Source organism: Rousettus aegyptiacus, unplaced genomic scaffold, assembly GCF_014176215.1.
Source record: "Rousettus aegyptiacus isolate mRouAeg1 unplaced genomic scaffold, mRouAeg1.p scaffold_m13_p_14, whole genome shotgun sequence".
Taxonomy (NCBI): Eukaryota; Metazoa; Chordata; class Mammalia; order Chiroptera; family Pteropodidae; genus Rousettus; species Rousettus aegyptiacus.
Genome location: NW_023416289.1, coordinates 6,793,115 through 6,811,179, shown reverse-complemented (window position 1 = coordinate 6,811,179; position 18,065 = coordinate 6,793,115). Strand labels below are relative to the sequence as shown.

General features: G+C 42.0%; 1 protein-coding gene across 1 annotated transcript in view; it reads right to left on the bottom strand.

Annotated features, from left to right (window-relative positions):
• The window catches only part of LPCAT2 (lysophosphatidylcholine acyltransferase 2), a 54,891-nt gene that overhangs the window by 20,752 nt on the left and 16,074 nt on the right, over window positions 1-18,065 (bottom strand). The window contains exons 8-11 of the mRNA XM_016124085.2: window positions 15,413-15,467; window positions 8,062-8,144; window positions 5,320-5,445; window positions 3,713-3,866 (exon numbers count right to left, since the gene is read on the bottom strand). Of these exons, the coding sequence (XP_015979571.2) occupies window positions 3,713-3,866; window positions 5,320-5,445; window positions 8,062-8,144; window positions 15,413-15,467 (418 nt within the window). The remainder of the gene's footprint in view (window positions 1-3,712; window positions 3,867-5,319; window positions 5,446-8,061; window positions 8,145-15,412; window positions 15,468-18,065) is intronic.

The following is an 18,065-nucleotide window of genomic DNA, read 5'->3' as shown; positions in this document are numbered from 1 at the left end:
AGAGCGACTGTCTTATAAGCATTTCTGACTTCGCCAGTGCTGTTTCTGGATTCATTACATGTGTGTAAATGTCTTCAGGTGTGCCAGCGCGAAATCTAGCATTTGACACTGAACTGTGAACACGAAGCATGTTGAGAAGACACTGTTTTCACCTACGGTCTCCGCTCTCAACTCTAACTCATCTGGACATTCGACTGATCCCAGATTATCCCCTGATCTCGAGACTTCAGTATACAGTCATGAAAGTAAAGAAGCTAAATCAAAAGTAAAGATGTAAAGGGTCTTTTTCTTTCTTTCCTTTTCTTTTTTTTTTTTTTCAAAGAGATGACACCTCTCCAAAAGGGAATTATCCCAAAGAAGTGAACTACGCATGCTTTGGATCACGAACATAATATTTCTGTTGGACTTTACCTGCCATCAAATATCTGAGTGTGTAAAAGAACATGTCAGAATCTCAGAAAGAGCTAAATGGACAGTGTATTGTTTTTTGTTTTTTGTTTTTGTTTTTTTTTTGGGGGGGGACGATAAATTGAGACGAAAGCCATTATGATGTCTTTGTAGACTAGCCAAGCATGTATGTGGGAAGAAAGAGAAAGAGAATGCGAAGAGATGCTCAGGTCTCTCCTCTATCCCCAAAACAGCAACCACGACTACATGAGACCTGGGGACGATTAAGAGGAGAAAAGAAGGAAGGGGAAAGGAAGATAAAGTGGGAAAGGAACGCGGGAAGGGCTTACGGGCGCTGTTGGCTCTGCAAAAATTTATAGCTACCGAAAGAGCAACAGGAACAGCCCGCCCTTCCTCCGCCTGCCCCCCGCCCCTCGCGAAGCATTGAGTTTGGCAAGATAAGCCGCCCTAAGAGAAACAAACTGTGAAGTTACTGAACTTCCTGGTCTTTCCCAGCGAATGCTCCCCACCTAACTTGATTAGAGAGACTGAGCAAACAAGCCTGGCACAGAAGTGGGTACATAGCGCATCCAGGGCGCGGCGGCAATTGCATAAGTCGGCTTCTCAACATCGAGCGAATCTTCACGGGCACAGGCATGCAGGTAGGTTAAAAACAAACACCAAAAAGAAAGGTGGGGAAGAGGGGGCAGGGACGGAGAGAGAGGAGAGCAGGGAGGAGGAGAGGGAAAGAGGGAGGAGAAAAGAAAATAGAAAAGGGAAGGAGGAAAGAAAAAGGAAGAAAGCGGGGGCAGATCCATTCGTTACTAATCCTCCAGACTACTTTCCCTACCTTCCACTTCGTTAGCGATGCAAAGGAAAGCGCCTACGACCAGCTCGCGGGCTATGTTCCAAGCCAAGCCACACTGTCCAAAGACGTGAAGAAAACACACAGTTACAACGGACGCGTGCGCCGACCGACCGACGCGGTCCATGCAGACAGGTGCCTGGCCCCGTCGGCCACAAGGACTCGCCAGTCTCCCCCAGATGCCTGCAGCCGGCTGCGCGCTCCAGCTCCGACTGAGTCAACCCGGCCGGCCAGAGGTTATTTTCATCCTTGGCGTCTACTCCCTTCCCCACGTCCTAGTCTTCTCATACTGAACAGTGCTAGAGGAACAGAGGGGCTGGTGGCCGGTATCATCAGCCATCGATGGGCAGAAGGGGCGTCATAGCATAGCAATCCTGTAGGGTCTACGCCCGAAAGAGACGGCGACCTCTACAGATATCATTTTCGATTTTGATTAGAATTCCCAGTGAGCCCGACACGTGCGACGTGCTCTGAACGCCCTCCTCGCTGCTTGCTTCATGTCGTTTCCCGCTTCCTCATCTTCTGTCCTTGCTTGTATTTCCCTGCTATATTCCTCCCTGTCACCAAGTTCATATTTACAGAAACGTCATTTGAAATTACTTGCATGGACTCTCGGGCCGAACGGGAAGATGCTAGTTAAATCTCGCGGAAGGAGGAGCAACGGCGCGAGTGAAAAGTTCCTTTGTTTTTTGCAACTCGCACAGCTATGTCCAATCGTTTTCTTCTCCTTCCCCCCAAATCTTCATTACTCGCTGTAGTTGTACCGCAGCGGAACTACTGTAAAGTGTAGCAAAGAGTGTACACCTCATGGACGAGGAAAGGCTAACTGTATGCTGCAAGCAAGCCCAGAAGAGAGGCGTGGGCACTCCGTACAGAAAAAGGTTGTTTAACTGCATCGCATTAAGGAATCGCGCATCTCTGGAGATCACAGAGGATGTTATTAAGAACACTATGGTGCTCTGGGAAAGAAGAAGGAATAAAGGCCTGTTTGGGTTTCTGTCATCAAGCTATAATTTCTTGGCTAAATATCTTTTTCCAGCGGTTAAAAGAGAACTGGGACTTCTGGTGGCAGCCAAGATGAAATAAGCCCATTTCAGTCTCTCTTCTTCTGGTTATAACTAAAAACTGATCGAAATACAGACACAACTACCTCTGGGCGAAATACCATAGCAGAAGGGTTGGTGAGGAAAGTTAAAACCTGAAGAACAACCAAGAAGGCAGTGAAATCGTGGAGCCTGAAGACGGAATGGCGTCATTAATAAATTGTTTAAAGAAAAGAATTGTCAACTCTCCGCACAACAAAAACATCCGTCAGGAACGAATGCAAAATAAAGCCATTCTCAGATAAGGGAAAGATAAAGAGATCATACTCCTAAGTATTTAACCACATGAAATAAAAATCTACACTGGCAGAAAAATCTATGCATGAAAGCTTAGAACAGTTATAGTCCTAATTGTCTTCAACTGGAAACAGACCAGAGGTTTCTCGGCCGAGGAACCAAGCACGGTACATCCATACAAGGAAATACTACTCAGCGATCGAAGGAAATAAATTATGGATACGTGCAACCACCTGGCTGAATCTCAAGTGCATTATGCTCAGTGAAAGAAACGAGACTCAAAAGGAGAGATACCGTGTAATTCCATTTATACGGCATCTGGAAACAGCGGAGCTACAAGGGGGGAGAACAAGTTAGCGGTATCCAGGGTTTAAGGGGAGGGGAAGGGCTTCATTAAGAAAGGACGGCTATCAGGGAATGTCGTGGGGTTTTTTTTGGCAACCATTGTGTATCTCCAATGTGGTGGTAGTTACAGGCCTCTACGCATTTGCTAGAACTCATATAACTGTAACCAAAAGTATGAATTTTATATGTTAAAGACAAATTAAAAATATGGAACTTAAAATCTTGCTGTACCTTCCTAAGGAAACTTCTTGACAATTCAATGATCTAACTTTGTGTACGTACATATTCATGAGCAGAAAACGGTAACCCCAATGTAATGGTAAATGGCCAACCTTACGTCGAAATCTTTGTTATAAAATGTTTTTTTGAAAATAAAATCTATTTGGTCTTCACGCATTTTTGAGAAAGTCCAGAAACCTTCAGGAGAGAATAGTACTACCCAATATGTGAGTTTTGACATAAATTGAAAAATTCTTGCCAGTTATATGAACCTCTCCAATTCCACGTTAGAAGCGTGATGAGATCGTCGCAAAATTGATATCTGACCTGGTGTTTGAAAGAGACACTATCGGAACTGTTACAAAGCACACAAACACACAGACACACACATTTTTACCATTACAGGGAAAATACGAAAATCATACAGTGATACCCTGGGCTCAGCCATGCTTTCTCTAACACTGACCGAACGAGTTTTTCTTGCCTGCCATATCGACGTGTGGTCTGCAGGCGGCATAAAAAACATTTGTGTGTTAAAGACTTAACTTTAACATACCCTGTCGAAGAGAGCAAAGAGTTGTCTCAGGACGTCCGAAACAGGCAACTTTAAATACTCTGCAAATTCTTCAATTCCGATCCTTCCGCCTTTGGAGGAACTTGCGATCGCTGCATATTCGCTCAAATGCTTACGCACGCCATCCCAGTCTAATCTAAACAAAGAATTGGAAATGCACGTCATGAGCCCTTCGCAATCCACGTGGGCATTTTTTATAAACCCTGTTTTATTCATTTGTCTGAGGGAGGCATTTTAAGTGTTAAAATTGAAAAGGAGAATAAAATGGGTTATTTTTTTTATTGGTTTCAGATACACGGTATAATGGTGAATGAGTATTTTAAAGCACACAGTGAACATGTACACAGGCTTCTAATTTTTTAAAGGATATTAGTTTAACTATAGTTTTCCCAACTATGTGAGGAAAAGAAAAGTAACTGAGAAAAAGAGCAATGTGGTAGAATAATAAATGACTCATGACAAGAAAATGAGAAATCACATTTAAATCTAAACATTCCTTAGTAAGTCCACAGTATCCACTGAGTTGTTAAAAAAAAAAAAAAAAAAAAAACAAAAAAAAAAAAAAACGACTTCTGCTTTTAAGGAGCTTTCGGGTTGATCATGAATTCATATTTCAGAAAATGCTGTGACAGGGAGATTCATTAGACTATACACACTTCCCCTAATAGTAGCAATGAAAACTCAGGATGATAAACAGTGGAATATGCTGTTGCTTACATCACATCCTTTCTTTGCCTTAGAGATTAAACATGTTACTTAACGGATACTGTTTCTGTATCCCATTTCAGAGACTATCTAAACCTTTCAGATCTCTAAGAATATTATGAACATAACATCCAAACATTTTATGTAGAAGATATAGAGAATATTTGCTGTATCAGTTATCGAAATGTAATTTTTTAATACTGAATTTTAATACAGTGACTGGTTCTGGAGCTCCCTCCCCAGGAGGATGCCAGGATCTATTAAATCAAGAAATCCTGCAAATCGCTAATAGGGGTGAAAACAGAATGAACTATAACAACGGGGGATCTGGGGGTTACGCCTTTCATACCAGATCGTTCAAAGGAATGTTCTAAATGGTTTAAACTTGATCAGAAAAGCACAAAGGAATGTTTTTTTTTTCCCCCTTTAAAGAAAAAAAAATTACGTGCCCAGAAAGAAAAGGTAGATCTAGGATAAGTATTTAAAATTAATGATGGTCAGGATTGCTACTTTCCAAGTCAATTCGTATTTCACAAGAGAGGTTCTGACCACCACAGGCCGGTATTGTCTAATTATGCTATCTTTCTTGCAAAAATGTAGCAGGACAGACAAACCACTCCGAGCCATTTCTCAGTAGGGAGGCATCTGTGTTCACCCACATTTACCATTTCTTGGTCTCCTGTGACCAATACACATATTTTCGAGTTAACTGTTCTTGAAAAAATAAAACTAGATGAACTAAATGGGAGATAAGGTCACAACCCTGGCTTCCCTAATAAACACCAGAGCTTGAGAATTAATGGAATCAGAGAAAATCAACATACGAGAATTCAGATTGCTTTTAGAAACTTTTGTGAAAGTTAGTAATTTAAAAATATACTCACTTCAGTTTCCGGCTAATTTTGGTAAATTCCACCAGCCCAGCTTCCATAGGCAGTGTTAGCTGTCCTGCCGAAATCATCAATCTACAATCTTCGTAGGTGTGATCTGTCACTGGAATTCCCAGAGCTCTGAAAGCATTAAAAAAGCAAACTAAAATTTTTTTTTAAAAGTAATGACTTTTCATTAGACCCAAGCCTGTCAACAAACAATAATAGTACATGGAAAAGGATTTCCTACTTTTTATTAAGCCAGTAGCTTTGGCTTTTTATTGCCAAAGAGACGTGTTTCTTTACTTCTTCACGGGCTTGCTACGCAGACACAATATCTTTATGTCTGCAGGCTTCTGTCAGCTGACCATTCATGCTTTCTGTTTTCACTGCCGTTAACGACAACAACAGTCAGCTTCAGTCTCATGGACAGTAATGAGAAGACAGTCCTAGTGGTGGACCTTTAGGCACTTAACCTAGGCTTCACTGTTCTCGTCTGTACATAGAATAGTTACTCCGCTACTCCGCAGGGTCATGCTAAAGACAAACCAGGAATGCCTGCGGAAGAGCCCGTCAGACAGGTAAACGGCATCTGTACATATTATAAGGGAACAATCTTAATTGCTAGCCATCTGCGTTTTTTGTCTTTTAAAGTTGAACATCGCCTTCTTGCTACATAGCAATCACCTAAAAATACAGAAGAAAACTGATAATAAGCTCATATTTCTTCTAAACCTAAACATCTTTCCATCCTCGAAGGAGAGCATAACCCATACTACCTCCCTCCATCTCAGAGATTTAATAATAGTGAAATAGATTTTGGGGGAAAAAATACATATATATGTACACACACACACACACACACACACACACGAACTTTAAAAAATACTGAGTACCAAGAAGAAAGTCTGGGCAATACATAAAATCATCCGCTAAAGATCCCTCTTCACTAAATTTTTATTCACAAATATTCAGTGAAAATCATAAAATTATCTCTTCAGCTATATTTGATTTTGTTGAATTATTAAGAACATTAAATTTTCAAAGAATGCAATAAGAGCAAAGCATTTTTTTCTATCAACAACTAGGTGTTTTTGATTAATAAATATTTAGGGAAAAGAATCCATAAGAAGGAAAATAAAAATTAAAACTATTTCCAGGATTTTTAACAATCAGTTGAGCGTAACAATTAAGAGCTCGGGGACAGAACAGGTGGGCTTGAGTCCCTGCCCAGACCCCCACTTCCAGCTTGATCCTGGGCGAACGACCGGCCCCTCTGAATCTCAGTCCCCTCACTTGCCTCACGGAGTCGCCGTGAAGATGATATGACCCACGGCACACAGAGGGCCCAGCACGGCACTTGGTAAATGCTGGGTATGTACGTCGGCCTCGTCCTCACCATTTTCAAAGGCCTTTATCATTTACTCTCCCACTAGTGTCTCAAAACCATGAGAACGACGAGGATTCCAATTCCCACTTTACGTGTGAGGAAAGGCCACCTTGGGGACATCTTGGGGGCAAGTCGTCCAAGGTTGGGCAGCTGATGGAGGTCTTCTTATTTTTATCGGAGGCCCTCAGACCTCCGTGCCTCCAAATTTGGAAAATGTCTGCTTTAAATAAATAAATCCCTCCTCTGCTTTTCGGCACATTTTGGGAAGTCGAAATATCTGATAAAAATTCTCACAATTCCTAATACTTACCTTTGTCCCTAACTTTTGGACATAAGCTGGTAAGAAAACATAATGAAAAAAAGAAAAAATATATATACAAGCCAACTGTAGCTGAACTAGAAACAAGATAAAATAAGCACACCTAGGTACACATAACAATTTTTTTTTTGTTAAACATTTATTCTTTTTTGAAAATAGAGTGATCCTGCTGTGGAACATTAATATAAATAGATACGTGTTTATATATATGAATACCTATTCTAACATATGTGTGTATACACATAAATATATATGTTCGTGCTTGCTATAAAGCCAGATTCTGCTGTGAAGCTAAGTTCACAGTTCTTGCTGAGTTTTCACTAAGAGAATAAATACCTCTGGCCTCTTAGCTCTAAACCTACCAATGAACTGTGGGCGGCGGTCCCTGGGGAGTTAGCACACACCCCCCGCGGCTGGGTGGGGCAGCATCACACACATTCTTGCATTGATGAGAGGTGATCTATTTCGTCACGATAGTGGCCAGTGGAAACTCTCTTAAGTGTAAGAAAATATCTACTACCTTATGTTTGGCAATTTCTAAGCCCTCAATCCAGAGTCGCCCCCTAACGGGGTGACTTTCGCTTTTCTTTGCATCGACTATGTTCCCTGGCACACGTCCTCCTCTTTGGTGCTTTAATCATGACGGCCTTTGAACCCCACGGCCCCGGCAGCGACACAGAGACTGAGGGGACAGAAGGCGGGCTTCAGCAGGACCCGCTGGGACCGTCATGAGGCTCTGTCTGCTGGCGACGGCCGGCTGGGGGGAGTCCACCCTGTGGAAGGCGCGGGCTGGTCTCTTCTGGTTATTGTACCCTCTCCACCTCCGTTCCAGCCAAGACACATTTCTCTTAGTTTTGGGCTGCGGCTAGGAAAGCACTTATAGATGGTCACACTGACCGCATTCCCGGGCACATTATTTGACTTCCTGAAATAAGTTGAAGAATGAGGCCCTCAGAAAGAAAAAGCCAACCTTAGAACTATGTTAAATGTCATTTATTAATAATGTTCAAACTATCTAGCGATTATGATCAGACACACAGAAACTTACTCTGCCATCAGGTTCCGGACTCTACTGGCAAAAAGGACAGGATCACGTTTTTCTTCATCATTCGGTGCTTGAACGGGCATAAACTGAAAGACGAAGACACCTTTCTGTAACAATTGGTTGGTCTCTGACATTAAACGTTAAAAACATCGATTTATAAGTGATCGCTCATTATATTAAAAATGTCTTTCTAACACACAGGTTATACAATCTAATGAAAAGAGCTTGGTTCTTGGTTCGGGAGAGCTGTCTCCAGCCCTGGGTCTTCCTGCGTGTTACCTAGTTTGTCCTTTAACTTTCCAGAACTGTCTCCCTGACTCTGAAAGGAGGACTTTGGTCACCTACCTCCTTGGTTGGGCTCAGGACAAAACGAGCCAATGTCTGGAATTCTGGAAGTTACGAAGCCGTAGCGACTAAGATCTTATTCTCAGAGTTGCATTCTCTACCAGTCCTCCCCCTTGTGTGAAAACGTTATTATTAATAGTATTTTGCCTTTTATAATCTTCTCTATCCATTCTTACACCAACTGTATTTTTATCATTTGATCGAAATTTGTGTTACGTCATTTCGTCTGCTCGTCTAGCTTTTCCTCCATATTTTGCCTTATCATGTAACATGTTACTTTTTCCTTCGATTGATATTTTGTGATGCCTCATTCCTACTGCCCCTATTTTTATGTATACTTTTCTAATATTAACAAGGTTTTGGCGCCATATTTAAGTCATAGCATATTTTTTGAGCACCTACTATGACTTGCTCAAGATCCTATGGTTCATTTCCATTCCACGAATACTGCTCAGGCACCTACCACGTGCCAGGCACGGCACTAAGCCTTGAAGGCATGACGACGAAGTCCCTGCCCTCCATGCAGTGGGGTAGAAATTTATGACAATGAGCCAAGCCCACCAATAACAGCTACCATCCATTAAGCACCTACTGTGTGCGGAGCACTTCACATTAGGGGCTCTATATGATTGACTCTCTTAATTCCTTGAAGCAAGTTCTACCATTTCTATAATAGAAGCAGGTGGCTAGAAGGGGTTAAACAATATAGCTAAAACCACACACAAGTGGCAAGGTAACAGTTTGGAAGAAGAAGAAAGATGTGTATAAATAACACTCTTTCTGATCTCATGCGGATCTGTTTTCAAGTCTCGTTAGTCATGCTAAGAAGCCTGTGGGCAGTGGTGACTCAGAGAGGAAGTCTGAGCAAGGAGGTGACAAGACCGAGTCCAAGTTTTTGAGCGGCGAGTTAGTAGGGAGTGGATAAACCAAAGAGGGAGCCATTAAGAGCAGGGGGAACCCCGGGGGCATCTGCAATTGCCCTTCGAGAGATGAGAAGACCAAGAATCGAGGAAGAGAAGATGTAGAGAAGAGTATGGATGCAAGTGGCATTTTTAGAATACAATGGATAGGAAGCATAGAATCACGTGCATTGTGATTTTATGTTTCACATTTATTTGACTGACATCCTCTCCAAGGGGACGGTTGCATACTGCAGAAATAGCACTTGTTGCCTTGGCTCTGCTGCATGATCCCAAAAAAGTCACTTAGCCTTATGGGCCTCGGCGCCCTCTCTTGTCAAATGGAAAAGTTTGACTAGATAACCTCTAAGGTCCTGCCCAGCTGGAATTCTCTATCTAGCTTTCTACTTAGTATCTAGTTATTCTTAGTTTATTCTTAATAAATTACGCCACCAGGGGTCCCCGCATTACTTATATATCCAGAGCAACAAACTATCTTGGTGAAGAAATATTTCTAAAAATTCCCTCCATCCCGTTCTAGTAAAATCTCTTATATTTGCTTAGCATGAAATCCAAGGAAGAAAAGCATGTTAAAATCAATGTTCATAAAATCGTAAAGAAATTAAAGTTTTAAATTGCCATATAATTCTTCATTTCTTAAAAAAGCCAAATGATCATTTATAATACACTTAATTTGTAGGTCATAAGAAAACATACTGAGACCTCTAAAAAATAAATTAACCAAACATAATACAATGAATTATGATGGGTTCAGTTCTTTTTTGTGTGGGTAATATTTTCCATAAAATGATTTTTAATAACTCTCATACTGGCGTGGCATTTTATTCCTGAGGAAAAACATCCCACTGAGAACACAAAATAATTAAAAGTCTGGATTCGACACTCATGTCTCCTGAGTCGCAATTCAATAGAAATTCTAATAAAAAGTCACCTCTCCTTGGATAAGACCTTGCCCTCCTTATCACATTTCCATTTTTTTACAAAGCCATTCAAGGCTCTTGGCACGAACGTACCCTTTATGTGAGAAAGAACAGGACGGCCCTTATCTATGACTGTCCCCTGAGACACATCTCTCTATCCCAGTGGCTTCGGGACCCCCAGTTTTCCTTTCCACCTTCCTCTTCTCTCATCATACCCGGTAGCCACGCTGAAGTCCGTCTGGTATCCTGATTTCACAGCCCCTTCCTCGGGCCACGGATCTGCTTCTCGACAACATTTCAGCCGTGGAAATGAATAAATGACTCTGATCTCCTCCCGTGACGAGTTCTCCAGCAGTTTCTCCTCATCGTCCACAAGTGTTTACTCCCCCACTAACCTACCCCGATGCAGTCTACGAGAACCTGATGGTCACGCCCAGGACCCGCTCACCCCTCTTTCCCTAGCCCCTCCTGCGACATCTGCCTATTTCCACATGGCCTTTGTCACCTAGATCCTCTCCTGTCTGCCACGACACGGTGCCAAGTGCAAACCCTCGATCGCCAATCCTGATCCTGCCGTCCCACTCCTATTAGAGGTGCTAAAAGGAAAGGTACGAAACCTCATTGCCCGGGGCCACCACAAATCCACGTGAACTCCTCAGAGCTGCTTGAAAACTGTGTTATCTCCCCACCCAAAGGTGACCGGACCACCTCAAAATATAAAACCAGTTTTTCGTTTGCTTCCCGTTTGCTGAAGATCCTCGTTTATTAAGAAAACGAAACGTGTTTTAATACAGAGTCTTGTTTCCTCAATGTCTATTGATGGGTGAAGATCGAGTTACTTAACTTAAACGGCGGCTCACGGATGCCTGGCAGCCCTTTTACGGCCCTTTCTGATCCGCTGCTGCCATATTATACTGTTTTGACACGATCTACGCTTCTCAGGTTGCAAGTTCACTCTTGTCTCAACTGCACTCCACTTCCGACTTTTAGGAAGAGGACGGTGAAGGAATTCAGGACACACGACTCCAAAATACGCCGCTTGGGCATATTGATCCTTCTGAGCTGAAGGCACTTGGACAATGGCAAATCCAGGGGGAGGCTTTCTCTGAACCCCCTCATCCGCCAAAAGACAGACCCTCCAAAAGGAACTGGATTGTCATAAATCCCTTCCCGGGGAGAGTCGTCCGACAGGGGGACTGACTCCTATCAGAGGATAGGAGACTAGCAGTTGACATCACACCCCAACTCTACCCCACGCTCCCATATCGCTCCTCTAGTCTCCCAAGGGCCCGTTTGTCTTTTCTAAAAATCATTTCCTCCCCCCTAAGTGGCCTATATGCTCCCTCTCTTTCCTCTTTTAAGATGGTTTGTGAACTCTCAGACAAAAGGATTGACTTTTTGTTCTCTGTGATGTCCTTGTGCGCAAAAAATATGAAAAATTAATAAATCTGTATACGTCTCCCTTGTGAATCCATGTACTGTCACTTTATTTCACAGACCCAGCTATGGAGCCTAGGTGCGGGGAGGGGCCCTTCCTCCCCTGGAACAGCCCGTGTGAACTTCTGTAATGCCCTTGTCCGCTCGCCTGGGGCCGGTTCACTGCCCTCCTCTCTTCCATGTCCTCTGTTCCCTCACCGTGCTGAGGCTACGTCCTCCTGTCCCAGATGAGGAACAGACTAACGGACGTGTTTCCCACACCAACACCTGTGTGCGCATTTGGCCCCAGAGCCTCCTTCCTCCCCTTGGGCCTTAGACTGCACACAAGACAAAGCCCAGATTCCCCGGCCTAGTATTAAAGGCCATCTGTAATCCGCAGCCCTCCCTTTATTTGAATTCTTAGTCCCAGCATAACTGGTTTATTCACTGTCTCCTGACCCCATGGAGCATATTCCTTCCTCCTAAATATATGATTAGGAGAAGGTGAAAGATTGATGAATATACAATCTTATTTTTTTTCCCAAGTAACAGAGAAGAATTTGAACAGGGCTTTCTTAACAAATGCGCAGTTGTAGTTCTTTTAAGTCTTCAAAAAGAGAAAATGCAGAACAAGGAAGGTGCTCGTGAACGACATGTGCTACTTCTTTTCCAAAAGAACAGAAAAATCTAGACGATAAGGGAGATCGAAGTTAATGCTTCCTGGACACTTCCCACGTGCCGGCACATAAGTAACCTTTTAAAATCCTCACGACCCTATAAAATACATGCTCTCTCCCTCTGACCAGGAAGGACACGGGCTTGGGGTGGTTTAACTAATTTGCTTAAGCACAGACAGGTAGGTCAGAGCAAAACTGAAACAGAAACCACTGTGAACACTCTTTATAACGCTCCAGTTCTCCGCTCCCACTACTTAGCAACTCCAGAATTCTACCAGGTTCCAGAAAAAATAAGCTTTGTCAGAACGAGTACATTCATGATGTGTGTGTATGTGTTTCCTGGAGGTTTTCTACAAGGCTCATTTTCGATTCAAAACTACAAATCATTTCAGAGCATTTGGATATTTATATAAACTACATAAATGTATCTGAACCTTCCCTAATTAATTAGCTCTTTGGAGATTTTGAAAGGGACATAAATCTACAGGTGTTATCAATTACAATCCTTTCCTATTTCAGAACAAAATTTTAGTGGGAAAAAAAAAATCCCTTTCTATCACTTAAGGCAATGAATTGTCTACCATAAAGTATTGTAGGTCTGATGCTAGCCACTACTAGAAGCTCACCATGAGCTTGTCGAAGGGATTTTCCTAAAGCAAAATACGTCTGGATGGCTACAGACAAAACATATTGATGTATTTATAACGTAATGGGTGGTTTTAAAGTCAACGGGCTTTGAATGCAAACCGAGGTATGGCCTGTGAAGAAGGAAACTGTGAGTCAATGTGAACACACGTTCCATCATAATCTAGCTGCTGCCCGCAAGGTGCTACACGGTCTGACTTCGTTGTATCCTCTCCCCTGAGATAAACCAGCAGGCTCTCAATTTATGTCATACTTTGGGACGTTTCCTCCTAGCCATCCCATTGCCTGTACCCTTGGACCATACGCTTATTAAGGCATCCTTGTGAAGTACCTGGCCAATAAAGGGTATCGCTAAAAGACCAAGCATGTCCACTGTGCCACATTCTGATTCGAAGGATAATTTCAGAACCATTCTGTAGACGCACATGGCCTCACTGCTCAAAGGTGCCAGAAGACCAATTACACAGGGCATGCAGTTGGGAACTTACTGAATCGTAAGATCAAACAGTCAAAAAAAAAAAATATTAAGCTTTTCAAATCTAAGTCTCTATGTCTGGGATGCAGAGAGGGAGTGCGGAGAGGAGAAAAAGAAATATTTCTCCATATTACATTCTCTAGATTTTTAGATAGCCAATGATTTTGGAAATTAAAGAGTGTGATGATCCTCATTAATGATGGGAGACTTGGGAAACCAAAGGGTACAGCAGTCAACACACTCAGATAAGCAGTGACTCATAACAAGTGTCTAGTAATCCACTCCAAGTTCATTTTAGACCATAAAGCTAATGCCATATTCTCGAATAACACATACTGAATTAGGTCTACCTAATTAATATTCAAGAAGTTCTAAAAATACGTGTCGGAAACAATATCTAGGATTTCCATCAATTTTAGAGATGAAGGAAAGAGAGAAAGGTGCTTCTGAACAATCCAGACAACTGAAATTGGTGCAGCTAAATGGGCTGTGACTTCTAACTGAGCCGCACGTGGGGCAGCAGAGGTGGCCCCCTCTGACACGGTACGGAAGCTGGTGCCTCAGAGGCGGTGCCAGCTCCCGACAGTCTTGAGCCAGGATGTGGACAGACTTAGTGTCCGAAGGGATGCTGCGATCCAGTTTTCAGTTAGATCTAAACGGTGGGGGATTAAATATTCAAAAATAAGATAGTTGTTAGGAGTCCCCTGGGTGAAAGATGGGATCACAAAACTAAAATACAGAAAATGAAAAAAGAATACCAAATTTGAAGTTCACGAGTCCCTACCCTCTTGCCCCATACCACACAATTCTAAAGCGTCAAATCCCCACTGATTCGGGTATTTTAAACTGTTTGAAAGCTATTTTGTTTAATGAGGTTATTGGACAAAAAATTACATTGTTTTCTTTGCCAGAAAATATTATTCAAACAAGTATAAGAATTGTAATTGAAAAGAAGGAAGGTAGGAAGGAAGGGAGGGAGGGAGGGAGGGAGGACGGGGAGAGAGAGAGAAAGAAAGAAAGGGAGAAAAAAAAAGAAAGCCAGCCAGCCACGACATGTAAAGGAAACATGGTAACGGTGATCAGGGCAAAAAAAAAAAAAAAAAAATACTGAGGAATTTGCACACCTGTTGTCACGCACTTTGACCACTGACACATGTGCTACAGAAAAAGTATGGTTCCAGGTGCATGTCCACATCCATCGCTAGATCTTATTTTAGCTGGAAAGGGGTAAATTTAGAGGAAGGAGCAGCACATCTAGATACTATCTGACCCTCTCTCTTCAGAGGCTACCTGCAGGTGTCACTGGAACTAACTAAATTCTGAATTCGAGGGGCCATTCCACATGAGTCCTAGAAACTAAGAAAAGTTCCAGAACCAACCCTTGGTGTGTTCACCATCTGGTCAGAATGTTCAGAATGATCTACTTACTCGCCCACTCCCCACCTGCCCCTACAGCTCAAACCAAGAGATTGACCTGGGGCGTGCCAGGAACTGCTTCCTGGATGTGGCCTCAGCCCCTCCATGTGCAGCGGGATTCCCAACGTGAGGGCCTGACCTCTGCGCCTCTCCTGTGACCCTAAGCAGCACTTCGGCTTGCACGGACCCCACCCTTCAAGGAGTGCAGGGCTCCATCGGCCTCTGCGGCCCCTTGTGTCACAATGTGAAGGTGCATCATTCAACTTGGGACCAGAAAGGTCAGAACAGGTGATTCGAATCTGGCCGGCCTGGCTGGTTATAGGTTTGAAGTTCCCAGAAGTTAAGAGGGGTTGCCTGATACAATTCGAAGGGCTAGATCTGATAGCCTGGGTTTAGATACACGATTTTCACACAGGGCTTATTTCAAAGACCGTGGGTTAAATATCCCACCTGTGCACGTCTGGTCTCTCTAGACAAGAATTTGAAAACAAAAGGAAAGGCCAAATTGCAAGTCTCGTGGCTCTATTTTGAGTGACTTACCTCAACTTCCACCTTTGTGAAGGGCTGGCAGCAAGTAAGAACAAAAAGCTGAAGGCTGAAGAGAAAAAAGAGAAGGTCCCCTTCATACAGTAATTATAAGCATCGTCTAACATTACTCAACAATCCTTTCCTGACACACAGCACCCTGTGTTTTCTGTTTAAAAATGCCACATGGCAGCTACAACACTTCTCGGGCTTAGACAACTGTTCTTAACATTCAGAAGTTCAGTCACCATATATATATTTGTGAGTCAGAGCCACAGCTCAGCAGACGAAACCTCAGATTTGAAGTCTCTTCGACGAGTCAGACTCATAGGCCTAAACCTCTCGTGAGATAATCCGAGGCCACGTTTGAAAGCGCGTAGATGTGTTTATAGGGAAGCTCCTAAGTAGAACATATCATACGAAACGCTTTTCGGATATTTAAAAAACAAAATCAGTGGGCCTTTCTTAAAAGTAGAAACTTAACCATAATTGTCTGAGTTACTAATAAATGTTTTTGTTACGAGGAAATTTTCTGAAGATTCTCAAATTTCATTGTAAAGCTAGACAAAGGCTTTCCTTTAAAGTGGTTATAACCTACCTTCTCGAAGACAATTTTTGAAATAGTTGCTCCAACTTGCAGCTTTCTGGTATATATTTAGACTCTCTGGATAAGATTTCTGTGGGATTTATTTAGCCTCATTTAGACAGATGACCCAGAAATCTGGCAGAGTGGATTCAACCACATGTTTATGAAAACAACAAACCTCTTTTTGCTATTAAGAAGTTAAAATATGATTTATCTGTAAAAATTACTTGGAGAGGCTTACTTAAGACAAAAAAAAAACTTAGGAATTTAAACAAAGAATTTAGTTAAAGAAGGAAGTTAGGAAATAGCTTCACTAATTCCATAATTAATTATAAATTGTTAATATAAGTATCAGTCCTTAGCCCTTCCATCTGAAGGGGAAAAGATCTTTTCCTATTAACCCCAAGCAAACAAAGGCAAACCATAAAAGAAATTATGCTTTAATAATTTAAATTGAGCTTTGGAATTCAGTGACTTGAATAGCTAATTCTGTTCTGAACATTCTGAATGGCATAAAAAAATAAATAAATAAAACCACTCCTGAGACCTCGTTAAGCCGGCGTTGTCCAGACTACACACAAACCAAATAACACTTCTGTGACCGACACAAAACAGCTTTCCCGAAACTTCCCCATCTCCAAGTTCATTCCCTAGGTGTATCGCTCCTCTCTCTGAGGATATCTGCTTTGGTGAAGGATTTCTTCCTTAGAATCCATCTAGAGTAGCCTTTGGAACAAGAGCAGTCGAGACAACTGATTTATAGAACAGACACAGTGCTAAACAGATCACAATGTAGATCGGAAGATAGGGGTGGAACTAACTGAGTTCCCATAGGTAAGCGTGATGTGGCATCTGGGAACAGTGAAGTGATACCTTCTGAAGACTCTGTGTTTATACATCCTAAGAAATCTTTAACTCTGAAAATATTTTTTTCCTCCCTTTCTTTTCTGAACTCGATTTCCTTTTTCCCTTTATCACACACATACTCCCAAGTTAGAAGGCTAGATTGACTAAAGCCCTCCGTTTTCTGACCCTGATCTCACCCTTCTAGTAAAGCTTCCTCTTATTTGACCTTCACATCTATGTGGGTTCCTGCAAAACCAAAAAAAAAAAAAAAAAAAAAAAAAGGTCTTATTTACTGAACAATGAACCCAAAAGTCACAATCTCCACAATCTCTTTAAGGAAATTAACTTGTAAAGGCCCCAAGGATGACGAATATTAGGAAATATAAATACATGTTTCACCCAATTTTTAGGCATCTCTTTTTCTAAAATGCTCTTATTCTACTTGTTTCTCCTAATTTTCCCTTGTGTAAAAGCTGCAAACCAGTCATTCCAAACCAGTCGAGCCATGAATAAATTAATTTCCTGAAGCATTAAAGATAACAGAACGTCTAGACAGCCTTTACAATTTATTTTTGGTGTCATTCATTTCCTTAACTTCAACTCCCAAGGACTGAAGCATAAGAGGAACATAAATGTCTCACGAGCTAATAAACTGTAACTGGCCCATGAGTTACCTATTATGATTTAAATTTATTATTTCAAAGCAATTCATACACACGAAATGGAGGAAATAAGTATGTGGGGGGAAAAAATCTGACTTTAGAAGTTGCTTGGACCGTCTAAATGGTATCTAAGGAAGTTCAGTGTACCTGAGGCAAACGATGATTTTCTTTTAAATATTTCCAAGTAGTTGTCACCTATCTATCAACAATGTCATCTGAATTCTGTGTGTAACAGTATCAAAAGGCATTACTGGGAAAACCCCTGGCAAAGTCCTCAATCCAGGTGTTTCACGGGGTTCTCACCAGAATGTCACAGGCTTCTGCAGAGAAAGTAAGAGTCTACATGTTCCGCTTTATTTAAAGGCTTATTTCAGTTCCGATTGTCTAATAGTGAAACTGTAATCTTTTCCTCTCTTAAGGATTTTCAGAAACTGCTGAGCCCTCTGTTTTTAACATTCCAGAACGGAACTGAAATCTTGGTTAGCTGTTTTTCTCAACTCAGGTCAAATGCATCATGACTATTTTGGGCCGTCTGACTAAACTGCTCTGGACTGCTTAAACCACTATAATGTAA